Below are 18,057 nucleotides of genomic sequence, written 5' to 3'. Positions count from 1 at the left end.
CTACATTCTGCTCTAAGCTAGAACACACCCCACTATATATATTATGTGGTGCCAGCACCACCTACGGGCGAGTGGGTGTAAATGACATTGCCAGACATATAATAGGAAATACCATACATTGCAGATACATTAGATAAATAAGCAGATGTTTAAGGTGTCCCTTTTACATACTGATGTGGGACGCAGAAGCAGCCTCCCCATAGAGAAGCCATGTGCATTGACGAGAGCAGAGACAGCATCACCAGCACAGAGAAGAACATGATCAGGGCTTGTCCACATCTGTGTCGGAGGCTTCGTTCAGGAGCCTCAGTCACAGAAATCGGTCAAAACAGTGGGGCATGCAAGACTTTTTTCTCCGCTAACAAAATGGACTGCTGGACAGAAACCAAACGGATGACATAGTCAATGGGATCTGTTAGGCCCTGTTCATGTCAGTTACGTGCCAAATTCGATGTTCTGCTCCTATCTCTAACGTGTATGAAGGCAGCTCAGCCATTTCCTAACTTATGTCATTGAGAGTAAGGCCTCTTTCAGACAGGCGATCCGGATTTGCTCCGGATGCGTCGCGTGTGCTTTGCGGGAAACCCATGCAAGTGCGCAAGCAAATTCAGTCAGTTTTGACTGCGATTCCGTTGTTCAGTTTTTATAGCACGGGTGCAATGCGTTTTTCACACACGTGATAAAAAAACTGAAGGTTTACAAACAACATCTCTTAGCAACCATCATTGAAAAACGTATTCGCACCCGCACTTGCTCGCGGATGCAATGCGTGAAAAACACTGAATATAGAACATGCTGCGATTTTTACGCAACGAACAAGTGATGCGTGAAAATCACCGCTCGTGTGCACAGATCCATTGAAATGAATGGGTCCGGATTCAGTGCGGGTGTTATGCGTTCACGTCACGCATTGCACCCACGCGGAAAAATCGCTCGTGTGAAAGGGGCCTAAAGGTCTGTGCATGCGGCATTAATACATTTCAATGGGAATTAATGCTGGATCCGGCATTCCGGCAAGTGTTGCGATATTTACTCCGGCCAAATACCGTAAAGGGACTGAACTGAACACTTCATGATGCATACTGAACGGAATGCTTTCCATTCAGAATGCATTAGGATAAAACGGAAGCGTTTTTTTTTCCGGTATAGAGCCCCTGTGACGGAACTCAATACCGGAAAAGAATAACGCTAGTGTGAAAGTACCCTTAGAAGAGACAGCTTTTGGTTCTCTAACTCCATATTGTGCAGACATTGACCCTGATTTACCAAGTCTGGCTTTTGCAACATCAGTCATGATCTGCGGGCAGAGATGCAGGCCTAGTCATAAAATAAATGCATCCTCTGGTTTTCCATGTGCCAGACTTAAAGGGGTTTTCCGAGATTTTTTTCCCACTGATGACCTATCCTCAGCATAGGTCACCAGTATCTGATCGGTGAGGGACCGACACCTGGGGTTTCCAAGATTTTTATTTTTTACTGATGACCTATTCTCAGGATAGGTCCTCAGTATCTGAGCGGTGGGGGTCCGATACCTGGGACCCCTGCCATCAGCTGTTTGAGAAGACACCAGTGCACCTGTGAGAGCGGCAGCCTTCTCTCTGCTTTTCACAGGCCAGTGATCTCAAAAAACCCTGTAAAATCTACTTCAGCTCGTAGCTGCCATAGATCTCATAATAACTTATCGCAGTTTCTGGCTCTGTCCCCAGCAGGCCCCTTTTTCAGAAACGGCATAAAAATGACCATTACGACTTGAAATAAATCTAGTTTTGCAACCTTTTAGCGTTGTAGAGAGAATGATCCCCACCAACATGCCTTCTGGCATGCGGTTACACATTTGTCCCACATTGTGGCAGCTAGAGACCTATCTCATGGCTGTCCCACACCAGGAAACCTGGCCCTCGTATGCTGAAGAGGACCTGTCTGCTGTCCTGATGTGTTTGTTTTAGTAATGACATGAACTCGCAATAAAATAACACTTCATGCATACTCTGCATTAAGGTGCTCCTCTGTTATTCCTCCTGAAAATATTTAAATAAATGGACAACTGTGTGCTACCATTCCCCTTATCAAAGGGACGTCTCTCTGCACACAGTCCGACATGGCCAGAACTGGTAGGTGTCAGGGCACGACGCAGCTGCGTTGCAGCCAGACGGGCTACAGTAGGCTCTCCAATAAGCAGCAGTGTTTAGTTGGTCCTCAATGTTAAAGGCCGACTATACAATGAGGTCCGAGACGTACGAGCAGACTGTGCAGCGACACATCCCTTTAACCACCTCAGCCCCCAGTGCTTAAACACCCTGAAAGACCAGGCCACTTTTTACACTTCTGACCTACACTACTTTCACCGTTTATTGCTCGGTCATGCAACTTACCACCCAAATGAATTTTACCTCCTTTTCTTCTCACTAATAGAGCTTTCATTTGGTGGTATTTCATTGCTGCTGACATTTTTACTTTTTTTGTTATTAATCGAAATTTAACGATTTTTTTGCAAAAAAATGACATTTTTCACTTTCAGTTGTAAAATTTTGCAAAAAAAACGACATCCATATAGAAATTTTGCTCTAAATTTATAGTTCTACATGTCTTTGATAAAAAAAAAATGTTTGGGTAAAAAAAAAATGGTTTGGGTAAAAAGTTATAGCGTTTACAAACTATGGTACAAAAATGTGAATTTCCGCTTTTTGAAGCAGCTCTGACTTTCTGAGCGCCTGTCATGTTTCCTGAGGTTCTACAATGGCCAGACAGTACAAACACCCCACAAATGACCCCATTTCTGAAAGTACACACCCTAAGGTATTCGCTGATGGGCATAGTGAGTTCATAGAACTTTTTATTTTTTGTCACAAGTTAGCGGAAAATGATGATTTTTTTTTTTTTTTTTCTTACAAAGTCTCATATTCCACTAACTTGTGACAAAAAATAAAAAGTTCTATGAACTCACTATGCCCATCAGCGAATACCTTGGGGTCTCTTCTTTCCAAAATGGGGTCACTTGTGGGGTAGTTCTACTGCCCTGGCATTCTAGGGGCCCAAATGTGTGGTAAGGAGTTTGAAATCAAATTCTGTAAAAAATGACCTGTGAAATCCGAAAGGTGCTCTTTGGAATATGGGCCCCTTTGCCCACCTAGGCTGCAAAAAAGTGTCACACATCTGGTATCTCCGTACTCAGGAGAAGGTGGGGAATGTGTTTTGGGGTGTCATTTTATATATACCCATGCTGGGTGAGAGAAATATCTTGGCAAAAGACAACTTTTCCCATTTTTTTATACAAAGTTGTCATTTGACCAAGATATTTATCTCACCCAGCATGGGTATATGTAAAAAGACACCCCAAAACACATTCCTCAACTTCTCCTGAGTACGGGGATACCAGATGTGTGACACTTTTTTGCAGCCTAGGTGGGCAAAGGGGCCCATATTCCAAAGAGCACCTTTCGGATTTCACTCCTCATTTTTTCCTGAATTTGATTTCAAACTCCTTACCACACATTTGGGCCCCTAGAATACCAGGGCAGTATAACTACCCCACAAGTGACCCCATTTTGGAAAGAAGACACCCCAAGGTATTCCGTGAGGGGCATGGCGAGTTCCTAGAATTTTTTGTCACAAGTTAGTGGAAAATGATGATTTTTTTTTTTTTTTTTTTTTTTTCATACAAAGTCTCATATTCCACAAACTTGTGACAAAAAATAAAAACTTCCATGAACTCACTATGCCCATCAGCGAATACCTTGGGGTCTCTTCTTTCCAAAATGGGGTCACTTGTGGGGTAGTTATACTGCCCTGGCATTCTAGGGGCCCAAATGTGTGGTAAGTAGGTAAATGACCTGTGAAATCCGAAAGGTGCTCTTTGGAATGTGGGCCCCTTTGCCCACCTAGGCTGCAAAAAAGTGTCACACATCTGGTATCTCTGTATTCAGGAGAAGTTGAGGAATGTGTTTTGGGGTGTCTTTTTACATATACCCATGCTGGGTGAGATAAATATCTTGGTCAAATGCCAACTTTGTATAAAAAAATGGGAAAAGTTGTCTTTTGCCAAGATATTTCTCTCACCCAGCATGGGTATATGTAAAATGACACCCCAAAACACATTCCCCAACTTCTCCCGATTACGGAGATACCAGATGTGTGACACTTTTTTGCAGCCGAGGTGGGCAAAGGGGCCCATATTCAAAAGAGCACCTTTCGGATTTCACAGGTCATTTTTTACAGAATTTGATTTCAAACTCCTTACCACACATTTGGGCCCCTAGAATGCCAGGGCAGTATAACTACCCCACAAGTGACCCCATTTTGGAAAGAAGAGACCCCAAGGTATTCGCTGATAGGCATAGTGAGTTCATGGAAGTTTTTATTTTTTGTCACAAGTTAGTGGAATATGAGACTTTGTATGAAAAAAAAAATAAAAAAAAAAATAAGCATTTTCCACTAACTTGTGACAAAAAATAAAAAATTCTAGGAACTCGCCATGCCCCTCACGGAATACCTTGGGGTGTCTTCTTTCCAAAATGGGGTCACTTGTGGGGTAGTTATACTGCCCTGGCATTTTCCAGGGGCCCTAATGTGTGGTAAGTAGGTAAATGACCTGTGAAATCCTAAAGGTGCTCTTTGGAATATGGGCCCCTTTGCCCACCTAGGCTGCAAAAAAGTGTCACACATGTGGTATCGCCGTATTCAGGAGAAGTTGGGGAATGTGTTTTGGGGTGTCATTTTACATATACCCATGCTGGGTGAGAGAAATATCTTGGCAAAAGACAACTTTTCCCATTTTTTTTATACAAAGTTGGCATTTGACCAAGATATTTCTCTCACCCAGCATGGGTATATGTAAAATGACACCCCAAAACACATTCCCCAACTTCTCCTGAGTACGGCGATACCAGATGTGTGACACTTTTTTGCAGCCTAGATGTGCAAAGGTGCCCAAATTCCTTTTAGGAGGGCATTTTTAGACATTTGGATACCAGACTTCTTCTCACGCTTTGGGGCCCCTAGAATGCCAGGGCAGTATAAATACCCCACATGTGACCCCATTTTAGAAAGAAGACACCCCAAGGTATTCAATGAGGGGCATGGCGAGTTCATAGAAATTTTTTTTTTTTGGCACAAGTTAGCGGAAATTGATATTTTTAATTTTTTTCTCACAAAGTCTCCCGTTCCGCTAACTTGGGACAAAAATTTCAATCTTTCATGGACTCAATATGCCCCTCACGGAATACCTGGGGGTGTCTTCTTTCCGAAATGGGGTCACATGTGGGGTATTTATACTGCCCTGGCATTCTAGGGGCCCTAAAGCGTGAGAAGAAGTCTGGAATATAAATGTCTAAAAAATTTTACGCATTTGGATTCCGTGAGGGGTATGGTGAGTTCATGTGAGATTTTATTTTTTGACACAAGTTAGTGGAATATGAGACTTTGTAAGAAAAAAAAAAAAAAATTCCGCTAACTTGGGCCAAAAAAATATCTGAATGGAGCCTTACAGAGGGGTGATCAATGACAGGGGGGTGATCAATGACAGGGGGGTGATCAATGACAGGGGGGTGATCAATGACAGGGGGGTGATCAGGGAGTCTATATGGGGTGATAACCACAGTCATTGATCACGCCCGTGTAAGGCTTCATTCAGACGTCCGGATGCGTTTTGCGGATCCGATCCATCTATCAGTGCATCCGTAAAAATCATGCGGACATCTGAATGGAGCTTTACAGGGGGGTAATCAATGACAGGGGGGTAATCAGGGAGTCTATATGGGGTGATCACCACAGTCATTGATCACGCCCCTGTAAGGCTTCATTCAGACGTCCGGATGCGTTTTGCGGATCCGATCCATCTATCAGTGCATCCGTAAAAATCATGCGGACATCTGAATGGAGCTTTACAGGGGGGTAATCAATGACAGGGGGGTAATCAATGACAGGGGGGTGATCAGGGAGTCTATATGGGGTGATCACCACAGTCATTGATCATGCCCCTGTAAGGCTTCATTCAGACGTCCGGATGCGTTTTGCGGATCCGATCCATCTATCAGTGCATCCGTAAAAATCATGCGGACATCTGAATGGAGCTTTACAGGGGGGTGATCAGGGAGTCTATATGGGGTGATCACCACAGTCATTGATCATGTCCCTGTAAGGCTTCATTCAGACGTCCGGATGCGTTTTGCGGATCCGATCCATCTATCAGTGCATCCGTAAAAATCATGCGGACATCTGAATGGAGCTTTACAGGGGGGTGATCAGGGAGTCTATATGGGGTGATCACCACAGTCATTGATCATGCCCCTGTAAGGCTTCATTCAGACGTCCGGATGCGTTTTGCGGATCCGATCCATCTATCAGTGCATCCGTAAAAATCATGCGGACATCTGAATGGAGCTTTACAGGGGGGTAATCAATGACAGGGGGGTGATCACCACAGTCATTGATCATGCCCCTGTAAGGCTTCATTCAGACGACCGGATGCGTTTTGCGGATCCGATCCATGTATCAGTGCATCCGTAAAAATCATGCGGACATCTGAATGGAGCTTTACAGGGGGGTAATCAATGACAGGGGGGTAATCAATGACAGGGGGGTGATCAGGGAGTCTATATGGGGTGATCACCACAGTCATTGATCATGCCCCTGTAAGGCTTCATTCAGACGTCCGGATGCGTTTTGCGGATCCGATCCATCTATCAGTGGATCCGTAAAAATCATGCGGACGTCTGAATGGAGCTTTACAGGGGGTTGATCAATGACAGGGGGGTAATCAATGACAGGGGGGTGATCAGGGAGTCTATATGGGGTGATCAGGGGTGATTAGGGGTGATCAGGGGCTAATAAGGGGTTAATAAGTGACGGGGGGGGGGGGTGTAGTGTAGTGTAGTGGTGCTTCTTTACTGAGCTACCTGTGTCCTCTGGTGGTCGATCTAAACAAAGGGGACCACCAGAGGACCAGGTAGCAGGTATATTAGACGCTGTTATCAAAACAGCGTCTAATATACCTGTTAGGGGTTAAAAAAAACACATCTCCAGCCTGCCAGCGAACGATCGCCGCTGGCAGGCTGGAGATCAACTCTCTTACCTTCCGTTCCTGTGAGCGCGCGCGCCTGTGTGCGCGCGTTCACAGGAAGTCTCGCGTCTCGCGAGATGACGCGTATATGCGTGACTGTGCGCAGCGCTGCCACCTCCGGAACGCGATCCTGCGTTAGGCGGTCCGGAGGTGGTTAATAAGGGGATTGAATATATATTGTAAGGGATCATCTTTCTCACAGAGGATCATCATCACAAACTTCCTTCCAGACAAAGGTGCATTTATTTGGCAGTCTTTACACCCAAAACGATACAAATGAACACCTGCCCGGCTAGGCACTACCTAATACATAACATATTCCCTGAATCGCCTACAGAGCACAGTTCACACACCGTCTCAGGTGCGGCTTTCCCAGGCTGTAGCAAAGTCCGTACGTCTAGGTAATTTAGGCTCAGCAGTTCGTCTGACTCTGGCCGTGCGACCCTCTCAGCAGGAGTCGCTTGGTCCCACAACCTCCAGGCTATCTCCCAGCCTCGTGGTCCCTCAGCCTAGCCCGGCTGAGACCACACTCACAGAGCCTCACCCCCTCTCACTCAAGCAGGATACTTTCATTCCCAGGCGATTGTGGCACCTGGTCCTGCTTCAGGCCTGACGACTGATAGGGGAGATGTATGGCAGGTTTTTCCACGTCTTCCCTAACAGCTAGGAGGCCTGTCACTGCCTCACAATATATATAAAATGATTTTTTCCTTTTAAACATTTGCAGGAGTAATAACTGAGGAACAGCCTAATATTCTACAAAAGAGACACCCGAATCTTTATTTCATGGGGAATTCCAGTATTTCCTAAATCCGACATGTCAGGAGAGCTGACAGATCCTCTGGAATCACATTTCCCTCTTCACACAGACGTAGTCTGTATATATCGTCTCTATACACAGACATGCGATAGCCAAGCTCCGGTCAGGTTGGGAAGGATTTAAAACGGGAAATGCGGTCAAAATTATTTTCAGATACCGGTGAGTGGAATTGGGGAGGACCAAATTCACGTTTGTGGGCGATAAGTGTTTTTTTAATATCATGTAAGAGCCAAGACTGAGAAGTGAGTTATATCATCGCTCTGTAACCTGTCTTACTGAAATATTTAAGCGCCACCAGAGGCCAAGAAGAATCCAGGGAGACTTGGCCAGTCCAAGACAAGCTGCTTTTCTTTCTGCAGTAGATATTCCAAGTGTCATTTAATATGTAGACAGTCTATAGCCATTTGTAATACGCCGTTCTTTACGTCCGATCACATGAAATGCATTTCCTCCTGTCTAAAGCGGTTACAGGCCATACGTGGACTGGCACACGGAAGTAACCCTATAAATCAGGGGAGGTTTTTAGCGCTGAGCACATCCACAACTCCCACACTCTACATAAATGTATCCACACATTCGGGAGAAATTCCTCCATGTCTGAAGGCTGTGTGCAGAGACTTAAGCAGACGTATACAAATAACGTACTGACAAGGGGGGGCTGCAGCCAAGTCCTTCCACGGGTCAGCCATATTGTACCTGTACTTCCTGTCCCGAGCCATAAATAACAGATATTGCTAAACCAGACTTCAGGGAGAGGAGTCGCAAGAATTAGGCCAGTGATGTGTACATTAGTTTACACGTGGGTCCAATTTAATAGGCGCCTCCCAACATCACCCTGTGCTGCTGTAGCGGTTCCGCAGTGGCCAGCTATTCCTATGAAGGGTTAATGCAGGGTGGCTGCTGTACAGCTCTTCTCCAGATGGGTTGCCGGCACAGGGGGCTGCACTTTCTTTATAGGGATTCTCCGGAAGAATGTGCTGCTTCCAGAGTAACTGGCTGATTGGGCCCCCAGCAATCAGCTAGAATCTGCATTACATTATATACATGTCAGATGGGTGCGGGTCCCACCTCCGGGACCTCTTCTATGTCCAGGAAGGACCTCGGAAGAGAACAGGGAGCAGCCACACATGAGTAGCCGTGCTACATTCACCGATAGGAGCCTTCATATAATAGCTGAGTGCCGGCAGTCCCGTAGCAGTGCTCTCCATCAGCAATGAAGACTAAATTTCTTAGGCTGGGTTCACATTTGAGCGTTTTACAGCGCGTTCAAACGCGCTGTAAAACGCTCAACACATGAAAACCAATGCTTCCCTATGGCCCTGGTTCTCACTTGAGCGTTTTACAGCGCGTTTGAACGCGCTGAAAAACGCCCTACGCTCAAACAAGTTCTTGAGCTTCTTTGGGGCGTTTTGACGCGCGTTTGTGGCCATAGGACACTGCAGTTAATCACACAAACGCGCGTTTACTATTGCAAAAAACGTGCATAAAAACGCGCGACAAAAACGCGCGTTAAACGCGCATATAAAATGCGCTCAAGTGTGAACCCAGCCTTAGAGAGTCTAAACATTAAATGTGTCATTATTCAGAGAATATTATGGGGGCAATGAGCACTACCGTGGGGGTCCTGAGCTCCCTATCCCTCCTCACTGCCTAAGGCCTCATGCACACGACCGTGGTCCGCAAATCATGGATCTGTAAAACACGGATGGCGTCCGTGCGCGTTCCGCAATTTGCAGAACGGCACGGACAGCCTTTAATATAAATGCTTATTCTTGTCCGCAAAGCGCGGTCAAGAATAGGACATGTAATATTTTTTTTGCGGGGCCATGGAACGTAGCAACGGATGCGGACAGCACCCAGAGTGCTGTCCGCATCATTTGCGGCCCCATTGAAGTGAATGGGTCCGCATCTGAGCCGCCAAAACGGCGGCTCGGATGCGGACCAAAACAACGGTTGTGTGCATGAGGCCTAATGCAGTGAAGGGGAGTTTGAATGGAGTGGTAGCCATAAATGCTGTCAATGTTCGTGGGTCTGAGGGAAAGAACTACAGCATTCAGTCCGATAGGCACTGAATGGGGCGGCAGGGCACATGCTCTATCGCCACTCCATTCAAACTCCTCCTTAGGGTACCTGCACACGCACCACAACATAATACAGTACCAGCAAAGTGAATAATATTTGACAAATCTCATGTACATTTTGCACATTCCTTCAGGGCAGATTTTGAAGTCCACACCATGTCAATTGTTTCTGCGGATCTTTAGTGCGGATTTCCCCATTTGCAATGCAAAAGCCGAGATCGGTGAAAATCAGTTTGTAGACCTGCACAGGTACCCTTAAAGGTAAACACCCTCAGAACTACAGTAAGTGGCATATAGTGTAACTGATGTTGAGTCCGGTTATGTAATTTTTATCTTCATACTCACTTGCATTTTGACGCTGTGCTCCCCCAAACCAGCAGTAAAATGCATTGAGGGTACTCCTCTTTGAGTCCTCTCCATTATGTGTGCGATGGCAGGAGTCCCCTCAGTGCACTTTACTGCTGGTTTGTGGGAGCACAGCTCCGGCATGCAAGTATGAAGATAAAAATTGACTAACCAGACTCGGCATCACTTACATTATACACTGCTTACTATAAGTTTGGGGAGTGTTTCGGAGCTGACAGATTCCCGGTGATGCTAGGGAGACTAGTCACCGTCGCAGACTGCTATTGGCTGCTCCCCCCGCTGCTGGATGTTTTGATCCGTGCGACAGGGAGATGCAGTGGTAGCCATGCGGGCATCAGGAGCGAAACGGGTGCCAGGGAGCTGGGTCATTATAGTGATTGGATAACCCTTTTAATTGGGTAGGAACCCCAGTATACAGATATGTGGGAGTCCCAGCTGTGGGGCCCCCACAGATGATACATTTATTCCTATCCGGTGGATGAGGTTGGTTTAGTACGTTATATTATAGCCATATTTACATAGAAATATAAGATTCCTCATCAATTATATAAACACCGACGGTGGACACCTGGGAAATAGTGACCATAAAGTAATAACCTTCCAATTATCATTCAAAAGAGCGTTTCTACAGGGAGGAACACAAATACCAAACTTCAAAAAAGCTAAAATTTAGCCAACTAAGAGAGGCCATAGGCAAAGTGCTCAAAAATAAAAATACAGCCGCAAAATAGATTATTTTTAAAAGCATCCTAAATTCTAATTGTGAGAGGTACATACCTTATATGAATAAAGGGTTAAGGAACAAGAAAAAAAAAAACTAATGTGGATAAATAGAACTGTACAGAAAGCAATAAATGACAAAAAGATAAATCACTAAAACAGGAGGGTAGCAAGGAAGCACTGAAACACTATAAAAGGAAAAAAATTGAATATGTAAAAAAAAAAACTAATAAAAGCAGCCAAACTGCTTATATAAAAATGGTAAAAAGTATAAATCTGAAGGTGTTGGCCCTCTACAGAGTAATGAGGGAGGAGTTGCAGAGAGCGATGAGGAGAAAGCAAAGCTATTAAAAAAAAAAAAAATTGCCACTGTATTCACTAAAGAAAATAAACGAAATGCAGAATTAAAAGTTAATTCCCCATTAAAAGTGTCCTGTCTGACCCAGGAAGAAGTACAGCGGAGTCGAAAAAGATTAAAATAGACAAATCACCAGGACCAGATGGCATACACCCCCGTTTCCTAGGAGAATTAAGTAATGTCATAGCCAGACCCTCATTTCTGATATTTGCAGACTCTATACTGACAGGGAGTGTTCCACAAGATTGGCGCATAGCAAATGTAGTGCCAATATTCAAAAAGGGACAAAAAACAGAGCCCGGAAACTATAGGCCGGTAAATTTAACATCTGTCGTGGGTAAAATGTTTAAAGGTTTTCTAAGAGATGCTTTCTTGGAGTACCTCAAGGAAAATAAGCAAATAACGCCATATCAGCATGGCTTCATGAGGGATCGGTCATGTCAAACTAATTTAATCAGTTTCTATGAGGAGGTAAGTTCTAGACTTGACAGCGGCGAATCAATGGATGTCGTATATCTGGACTTCTCCAAAGCATTTGACACCGTACTGCATAAAAGGTTAGTATATAAAATGAGAATGCTCGGACTGAGAGAAAATGTCTGTATGTGGGTAAGTAACTGGCTGAGTGATAGAAAACAGAGGGTGGTTATTATTGGTACACACTCAGATTGGGTCACCGTCACTAGTGGAGTACCTCAGGGGTCAGTATTGGGCCCTATTCTCTTCAATATATTTATTCATGATCTTGTAGAAGGCTTGCATAGTAAAATATAAATTTTCGCAGATGACACTAAACTGTGTAAAGTAATTAACACTGAAGAGGACAGTATACTACTACAGATGGATCTGGATAGATTGGAGGCTTGGGCAGATAAGTGGCAGATGAGGTTTATACTGACAAATGTAAGGTTATGCACATGGGAAGGAATAATGCAAGTCACCTGTACATACTAATTGGTAAAACACTGGGTAACACTGACATGGAAAAGAAACCTAGGAATTTTACTGAACAGAAAACTAAGCTGTAAAAACCAGTGTCAGGCAGCTGCTGCCAAGGCCAATAAGATAATGGGTTGCATCAAAAGGGGCATAGATGCCTGTGATGAGAACATAGTCATGCCACTTTACAAATCACTAGTCAGACCACACATGGACTACTGTGTACAGTTCTGGGCTCCTGTGAAGAAGGCAGACATAGCAGATCTGGAGAGGGTTCAGAGGAGGGCAACTAAAGTAATAACTGGAATGGGGGGGGGGGGGGGCCTACAGTACCCTGAAATATTATCAAAATTAGGGTTATTCACGTTAGAAAAAAAGACGACTGAGGTGAGACTATGGAACTCTCTGCCTGAGGAGGTGGTGATGGTGAGGTCACTAAAAGAGTTCAAGAGGGGCCTGGATGTATTTCTGGAGTGTAATAATATTACAGGCTATAGCTTCTAGAGAGGGGTCGTTGATCCAGGGAGTTATTCTGATTGGAGTCGGGAAGGAATTTTTTTCCCCTTAAGTGGGGAAAATTGGCTTGGTTTTTTGCCTTCATCTGGATCAACTTGCAGGATAACAGGCCGAACTAGATGGACAAATGTCTTTATTTGGCCTTATATACTAAGTTACTATGACATGTTCCAATACAGCTTTACCCTTTGAAAAGTTAGATGTGGATCGGATTTTTTAATTTTTATCCCTCCCCCAAAATGTCCATGACTATGGATGAACTGGTCCGATAGAGACAGTGATTTATCAGGATCACACTCATCCAGCTCATGTATACATACAGGAATCCATTGTACCTGACTCTCTCTTTTCTTGGAATGTCGCTTGTAATGTAAATGTTCTGACGACAGCTCGCTCAGGGACTGCAATGGCTTCTTAAAACCTTGCTCGGGACTTGACGTATCTAAAGGCTCTTCCAAGCTGTGACAAAAAAACAAACAAAAAACAACGACAATGGAGATTCATGAAAAAGGTCAAATAAGCATCTTAAAGTATCAGAAATCCAGGCATATCTTCAAAATATCACTTTTACAAAGAAAAAAAAAAAAATCTGCATTCTTGAGCTACACAACATTTTATTTTATTGCCATTTCCAGACAGCAGTGCATTGTGGGAGCTCAGGCTCTTTCATGTGCACAGGTTCTCAAAATTGCACACAAGGCTCTATGTGCGATCTGACTAGTGACTTGTAAAGCGGCAGAACTATGGTCTTGTCATGTGCATGTATTTTCTATAGATGCACCCCAAGATTGTATTAGCCTTGGCGGCAGCTGCCTGATGCTTATTGCTACGGTTAAAGGAGTATTCCAGGATTCCAATATCTGATTGGTGGAGGTCTGACATGCCATCAACTGAGTGTGTAGTGTACGAAGCTGCTTATGGCAATGCTGTTCCGACTGAAGTGAATGGGAGCAGTGCTGCAGTGATGAACCTCAGATCTTGATGACCCATCCTTAGGATAGACCATCAATACTCAAATCCTAGACAACTAAAATTTATAAGTACCATGGCAGTTTTGCACAGAATTTTCCCATTCAGTAACGGCTTAGGCAGAGTTTTGAATCTCCTTAAAGAGACAAGTCCTGTATGGAGACTGACTGGAAGTACTCCATGGTATGAGGACTTATTGGCAATGTTCCATGGGAAAGGAATATGCAAAGAAGTATCTCCCCATCGTGCAGCAGTTTCCGTCTGGCCAATTCTCAGCATATTTACCGGGTTGCAGCCGGATCTCCCCTGGTCCCCATTATAGTGAACAGAATTCCAACAGCGCCCGGCAGTGATGGATCCCGCCAGGAACAGCCTGCTGGATGTGCATAACGCAGATGTAAGATCAGGCCTAAGTGGTCTTGGGGTGTATTTTCTCCGTTTTGTGTACATAACCTTACAGTATTGTTACCCCTATCCCCATGTCTTCCCTTCTTGCTCCCCTTCATATAGATAGAGGGAATCCATGGCTGCTGGCAAGCCGCTTTTCCCCAGCATGGTGCCAAACAAGCTTGGAGTGTGTCAGCCCGATTGCTAGGCATACTTTGCCTAACTACTAGTCTTTCCAATGACTGTCCCTAGCAACCAGTCTGCATCAAATAATGCATTCAGCTCAAGTCGGAATTGCTAAGAACGAACAAGAAGGCTTGGCCGGAAATAGCTATAATCATAAAATAGTTTCCGAAAAATACGTGAACCTCCTTGGTATCTATATTTAATCCCTTTCACAGATGTTTGCAGCTAGTGGAGAGATACACTACATGAGAAATGTATGTGGGGGAACAGGCGCGCACCTGATAAAGATGTCAGTATTCCTGCTCCATAAACAGATTCCAAAACTAAAAACATCTGGACCGATTTCAATCCACCAGCCATTTCCCGCTGATACCAAAATCAACAACTGCGTGCATGAAAGCAAAGGCACAGGACAGAAGGATGACTAACCACAAACAGCACAAAGCATATATACATAGTATAGTAAGTAATCGTACACCAGATGCTGCTCCGTCAATGTGAACAATACAAATACGGAAGGTCCAAAAACAAACCTGGGCGGTGGGGGTGTAATCCAGGGGGAGAGAGGGGTGCGCAATGTGTGGAACCTACTACATTATTAGGTAATTTCACAACTTCCAAATAATAGCATAAACAATGTGCAGCCTCGGTTATGAAAAAAAAAAAACATAATAAAAAAAAAAAAAAAATAATCACCCTCAGCCAGAAACATTTCATGAAAGGGGGAAAGCCATATTACTCAGCTGGGAATCTACTTTCCACAAAATAAAAGGAATTAAAACAAGCCGATCTAAAAGGAATTTTTTTATAAAGAACAAAGCAAATTGCTAAGCGCCCCCTGCTTACATTGTGATTTTTAATTTATACATTTTTCTTTTTTTGGTTGTTTTACTTGTTCCAGATTCTACGTTAATGGCCAGAAATAAAAGAAAAAAAAAAAAAACATAACTTAAAGGAGTAATGTTTCTGAAACCCTGCAGCTGATGCAGATGTAACGCATTTCAGCTAAATGGTCCCAGATCTTACAAGCAGAATGTTACTGTCAAATGGATGGGATAAGCAAGGGGCTCAAGGGAAACATGAGCGGCGGACAAGACACATGAGAAGGCAACTACTGTGGACAAGCAGGACATACAGGGCCTGGCCAAGAGATCTAGACACATCGGCTTTCTGGGGAGGATGCAGAGAAGGGCTCGGGAAAATCTAGTCTACACAGCACCTGGGAAGGACTTGCAATGGTTGCCTGCAGTTTTGATTCTTATAAAGGAACAAGGCAAGAAATTTAATAAGGCTGCGTTTCATAAGCCTGTCTTAAACTAAGGGCTCATGCACACGGCCGTTGCCCCGCCGTGGCTGTATTGCGGACCGCATACAGCGCGTCCGCAATACACGGGGCACCAGCCGTGTGCACCCCGCATCACGGATGAGGACCCATTCACTTGAATGGGTCCACAAACCTGGAGATGCGGTGCGGAAGCACGGATCGGAACCCCACGGGAAGCACTACGAAGTGCTTCTGTGGTGATTATAGCCGTGCCTCCACACCGCAAAAAAAAAAGTAGTGCATGCACTACTTTGTTGCGGTGCGGACCGTCTGATGCGGATCCCTTCAAGTGAATGGGTCTGCGATGCGCATGCGGCTGCCCCGCGGTATGTGCCCATGCATTTTGGACCGCAATTTGCGGTCCGCAGCACGGGCACGGAGCCCTTACGTTCGTGAGCATGAGCCCTAAACCATATAGGAGGAAAATGCATCCAATTTTTTGTTTATTGATGTTCTGTCATCCGGATCCGTGTCCCTGAACATAAAAAGCAGACTTGCCTTGCTGCTGTTTTGTCACAGCTATGAGACCCCGTTGAAGCCGATGAGGCATATGACTCGCTGCAGCGGTCCCTGGACATTTTGCCCTGCTGGGAGCAGAAGCCGGTAGGAATGGGCCAGAGGTGGGACCACAGGCAGGCTAGTCTGCTTTTTTAGGTTCAAGGGCACAGGTCCAGACCATGGGGGTTGTTGGCTCCAAGGCCAGACATCCCCCTTTAAGAGCCTCACACGCTCGAAATAAACTTGGTATGTCTTTGCCTGTCCGAGCACCAGAAATTGAAGTCTATGAGGCATGATTTCTGGAAGTAAATCTGTCGGATAGACGGTGGTCCTTCCACTCCTCTCTAGAAGTAAGAAGTTGCACGTTTCAGTAGAAATATGGTGCAATTTTTATAAGCCAGAAAACTGCCACACATCACGTCTTTCCTCCTAGTGAGGTTCTCGTTTTGGTCTTCCCACAATAGTACAATGATCAAATGTCTCCATGTAGACCCAGACTTAAAAAGGACCCGAAAGGTACGTCTGTTTTAGTTAGGATGGTCACTACACCAGAATTTGGACTTCAATATCGATACCAAAAACAACACTTTGCCAAGCTATGAATAAGATGGGTTCGTCGTGTTTTTCTAATCGATTGTACTTCTCCAGTTGCTTGATTTTGAAAACCGCTGTCTTAGGCCTCATGCACACGACCGTTCAGTTTTTTGCGGTCCGCAAATTGCGGATCCACAAAACACAGAATTTGCGGAACGGCACGGACAGCCTTCAATATAATTGCTTATTCTTGTCCGCAAAGCGTGGACAAGAATAGGACATGTTATTTTTTTTTTGAGGGGCCACGGAACGGAGCAACGGATGCGAACAGCACACAGGGTGCTGTCCGCATCTTTTTCAGCCCCATTGAAGTGAATGGGTCCGCATCCGGGCCGCCAAAACTGCGGCTCGGATGCGAACCAAAACAACGGCCGTGTGCATGGGGCCTTACCCATAAAACCAAGAAGCCATTGAAACCTGACTAGAAACTTGCTAGGTTTTGTGGAAAATCGAGCAGCCAAACACCACACAATCAGTTAGAAAACCATGATGAACATAACCTGGAGCCTTGGCTACCCCAATGTCACTCCATGTGGCCTCACCCTAAGTGATACTATTATATGATGTGCCGTAGGAAGTTATAGGAGGTACATAATGGGGTTACTTGCTATTAATGTCAGGAACATGGAGGTCCAAACTGATAAAACCATGCATCTCAAATAGTAGGTGATCAATTATCTCCTCACTTAATGGGCAACATATGGTTAATGCATGAGGTACATGATGGAGTTACTTACTATTAATGTGAGGCACATGGTGTTATTAACTTTGAATCTCCATGTGCCTCATATTAATAGTAAGTGCACTCATCGTGTGCTTCCTATATCCCTGTGCTCTCCCCCGACTTTCACCCCTGCAGCCTCCACTGCCACAGACGTGCAGCCGCTGATCAGAACATGGCGGGCACCAGGTAGCACGAGCTCTAGGTTATGTCAGTTGGACCTGCTGATCTGTGCAACAGCGCATCTTAGTACTAACATACTGACAATGTCAGGTGCATCAAAGTATCAAAATAGTATCAAAAGGTTGATGCATTGGGCAACCCTAGTTTTAGTAACTACTTAAAGGGGTTATCCAATATCATAAACAGCCGCCCATGTGCCGGGCCCCTCATAGGGAATATACTTATCCCACTCCCTGCGCCGCTCCTGGTCCCCGCACCGCCACTGCTGCTTCTCCCTGTACACGGATGAAAACATCCGGTGTTGGGGGAGGGATGGGGGGAAGGCAGCCAATGGCAGG

At 44.9% G+C, this 18,057-nt stretch overlaps 1 protein-coding gene across 1 annotated transcript in view; it reads right to left on the bottom strand.

The window, feature by feature from the left end:
* LOC121002204 (kinesin-like protein KIF18B) overlaps positions 1-18,057 on the bottom strand; it is a 92,548-nt gene that overhangs the window by 16,976 nt on the left and 57,515 nt on the right. Inside the window, exon 10 of the mRNA XM_040433561.1 lies at positions 13,193-13,316. Within this exon, the coding sequence (XP_040289495.1) occupies positions 13,193-13,316 (124 nt within the window). The remainder of the gene's footprint in view (positions 1-13,192; positions 13,317-18,057) is intronic.

This window comes from Bufo bufo, chromosome 1 (genome assembly GCF_905171765.1).
Source record: "Bufo bufo chromosome 1, aBufBuf1.1, whole genome shotgun sequence".
Classification (NCBI taxonomy): domain Eukaryota; kingdom Metazoa; phylum Chordata; class Amphibia; order Anura; family Bufonidae; genus Bufo; species Bufo bufo.
The sequence above is the reverse complement of the archived record's forward strand: the minus strand, read 5'-3'. Positions and strand labels throughout refer to the sequence as shown.